Source organism: Candoia aspera, chromosome 1 (assembly GCF_035149785.1).
Source record: "Candoia aspera isolate rCanAsp1 chromosome 1, rCanAsp1.hap2, whole genome shotgun sequence".
NCBI classification, from domain to species: domain Eukaryota; kingdom Metazoa; phylum Chordata; class Lepidosauria; order Squamata; family Boidae; genus Candoia; species Candoia aspera.
Genome location: NC_086153.1, coordinates 230,238,812 through 230,242,381, shown reverse-complemented (window position 1 = coordinate 230,242,381; position 3,570 = coordinate 230,238,812). Strand labels below are relative to the sequence as shown.

The window sequence follows — 3,570 nt, the reverse complement described above, 5'->3', positions numbered from 1 at the left end:
ACAATAAAAAGCACATGTCTATTCATAATATATTTGAGTGTATAAAGGTACATCTGATCAGGGTTGGGAACGTGAAAAACATGCATGGTGGATTTGCAAAAAAGCAAAAAAAAAGTTGGACACAAATACTGTACATATCACGATACAGAGAATTTTAAAGATTAATATTAGGATGAAACCATTTTTATGGGGACTTACGGATAATTAGAACTCAGAAAGCACTTGTGGAAGATCGATTTTATCTATGGTGACTGCAGCAAGATTATTATACGCATAACGATGGAGAGATACTGAAATACCCACAATGGAGAAATGGAATGTAAAGATGCCAGAATTAGCAGAAATGACAAAACTGATCTGTTTGGTCAAGGATAACACAATACGTATTTTTATAAAAGACTGGAAACCTTTTATGGACTTCTTGCTGAAAATGGAAAAAAGGTAGAATCTAGCTTATTTCAATTTCTCTTCTCCTTCTCCTTCCCCCCTCCTCTTCCCTCTTCATCTTTTGTTTGTGCGTGTGTTTGTGTGTGTGTGTGAGCAGAGCTGAGTGGAGTTGAGAAGATTTTTTTGCTCCAGGACCTACAGTAACCCAGGGGGAGGCACTGACTGAATAACATTGTTTGCACTGTCCTATTTGGTTAGGAAATCTTCTGTATTTCACATTTCAGAGAAGTGGAGACAATCACAGGTGATCAGTGAGGAAATAAGGAATAAAAAACTGAGGTCTGGACATTTCAGCACAGCAGATTATTTCCATAATCCAGGTTCTCAATCATGAGAAGCACACTAATCTCAGCCAGTCAATAACTTTCTCACCAACACTGATAGGCTGGGATGGAGTAAAAGTTACTACTCCCCTTCAAAATTAGAATTTCTGCGTGGCTGAGGAGGGGTACTGACACATAATAAGAATGTAATCCTCATCTCACTTTCATGTAGTTCAGAATAGTCTTAGAAAATTAATACATGAGAGGAAAGTGCATTAAAATACCAAGCTCTTGTTATTTAAATTCCAAAAGTTGATAGAAGAATAACATGGATCCCTAGATATTGCAGCCAGCATTTATTCTGAGTGAAAAGGAATGCCACCATTGAGACATCACTGATGAAAATGCCTTCTTTTCAATACAGGACAGTTGCACCTTACCTAGAAGTGACAATTGTATATCAACTAGGATAACAAACAGAGTCGGACTATGGCAACATTGCATTATAATTAAGCACACTTACATCACAATTACACACATTCTAATATCTGAGGCACGGATGGTTCTAAAGCAAAAGCAAAAACCTTCAGCCTCCTCTTTATAGATACAAAAAGAGAAATATTTTCAGCCTTGCAGGGCAAACCAGATAGGAATGATGACCAGATGAGTTAATCCTACTTTATCGTAAAGGTACATTGGCAGAATCTTGCAGGTCTGAAAGTACATTTCTCCCCCTCCCCCCATCTCCTTTGCAGACCGAGTTCCCTTGGCAGCATCTCTTTGCCCAGTCCCTTGCCCAGTGTCCCAAGGTCTTTTCAACATACCATTACAAATATTGATGGAAAAAAAAAACAGGCAATCCTAGTGCTTAACCAGGTTCATTACATTAGTAGTATGGCTAGATCAGAAGCAAATGGGCAAAAAAGGTGCTTCAAAAACCTAACATATTTTGATCATTGAAGAAGGAAAGGAAGGACATAGTTATGAAAATCTTTTCAGATTGAGGGCTTTGTCCAATGCCTTTTTAACTTCCTTATTCCTCAGACTGTAGATCATTGGGTTCAGCATGGGAGTGATTACCCCATATAGCATAGAAATTATTCTATCCCGTTTCTGTGAATAAGAAGAGGTGGGTCGAGCATAGGTCGCAATGGTGGCCCCATAGAAAAGACAAACAACCGTCAAATGAGAACCACAGGTGGAAAAGGCTTTGCGCCTCCCCTCAGTGGAATGCATGTGCAAGATAGTAGAAATTATGTAGATGTAAGAGTTCAGGGTGATTAGAAAAGCCCCACTGCCTATAATACCAGCCACAAGTAGAAGGACAAGTTCAGGAAGGTAAGTAGAAGAGCAGGAGAGAGCCATCACAGGATGAAGATCACAGTAATATTGGTTGAGTTTCTTAGATCCACAAAAAGACAACCTAAAGGTCAGTGAGGTATGAACCATAGAATTAATTAAGCCCAATAGCCAAATCACGGCTATCAATTGAACACACCGCCGTTTATTCATTATGTTGGCATAATGTAAAGGACTACATATTGCCACATAGCGGTCATAAGCCATCAGTGCAAGCAAGAAGATTTCAGTGCCCACCACGTCAATCAGGAAGAATAATTGCAGCAGGCAACCAATAAATGATATTTGTTTGTCCTTTGACAAGAATATCTGGAGCATCTTTGGTACAATGACCGTTGGACAAAGTATGTCCAGCAATGATAAATTACTCAGAAAGAAGTACATTGGCATTTGGAGGTGAGCATCTGTTCCTATTGCCATGAGAATAGCCCCATTCCCTGCTAGAGTGGTCAAGTAGATCAGCAGAATCACCACAAAGAGGGCAATCTGTACTTCGGGGAGGTCGGACAGTTCGGTCAAGTAGAAGTCCGTCAACACAGTTATGTTGCCTTTCTCCATCTTTCTTCCAATCAGACTGATCAACAGGAGGACCTAATATAAGACAATGCAAAAAAGGTTTGCTAAAGAATAGGTGTTCCTGGATCTTAGAGCATGGTGGAGATGCAGGCTATCACCTACCTGTCTTCCAGCTACATACTGTATCTACGTACTACAGAGGGTAGTTGGGAATGGGGTGTTGGGAAGAAGTCAAAAATGGAAAAGGAGATTACATCAGTTGACAGACAGTGTCTCTTCCTCCTGATAACCAGTGCTAATGGTCATCAGCACATTAAACTTTATTGCCTATATTATCAGCAATGATGCCTTTGGGGGCTTTTTTACTCCAAATCCCATCATCCCCTCATGGCCAATGATCAAGCATGATAGGAGTTTGGAAATCATCACCTTTCTTTATTCCCTTTCACTCATTTCTGTCCTTTTCTGTGATTACTTAGATTATAAAAATAAGTACATACAGTAGGTAGAGGTAAAGGTTTCCCTTGACATTAAGTCCAGTCGTGTCCGACTCTAGGGGGCGGTGCTCATCTCCGTTTCAAAGCCGAAGAGCCGGCGTTTGTCCATAGACACTTCTGTGGTCATGTGGCCAGCATGACTACACGGAACGCCGTTACGTGCCCGCTGAAGCGGTACCTATTAAGCTACTCACATTTGCATGTTTTCGAACTGCTAGGTTGGCAGGACACATATAGTAGAGTATTATATAAATATTAACATAGGAAGAAGAGATGAAGAGCAAAGCCTCATTACATTATGTTATTGTGTTTAAAATGGGCTTTAGTCACTATCCAAATTAACAGAACAGAGTCAGCATAATAAAAATAGCTGTAGGGTACATACTATGAATCTAATAGTTGACTGCAAATATTCAGCCTTTCAAGCCATCAAATGCAAATTCTTAATTCCGATTTCGTTCAAGGAACGTATAAGAGATTCAAATTGC

General features: G+C 39.9%; 1 protein-coding gene across 1 annotated transcript; it reads right to left on the bottom strand.

Annotated features, from left to right (window-relative positions):
• Window positions 1–1,691: 1,691 nt before the first annotated feature.
• Window positions 1,692–2,633, bottom strand: LOC134489773 (olfactory receptor 5V1-like). The gene has a single exon (XM_063292640.1). It carries the CDS (start codon window positions 2,625–2,627, stop codon window positions 1,692–1,694), a length of 936 nt encoding a protein of 311 aa, XP_063148710.1. The 5' UTR covers window positions 2,628–2,633.
• Between the last annotated feature and the right edge of the window lie 937 nt (window positions 2,634–3,570).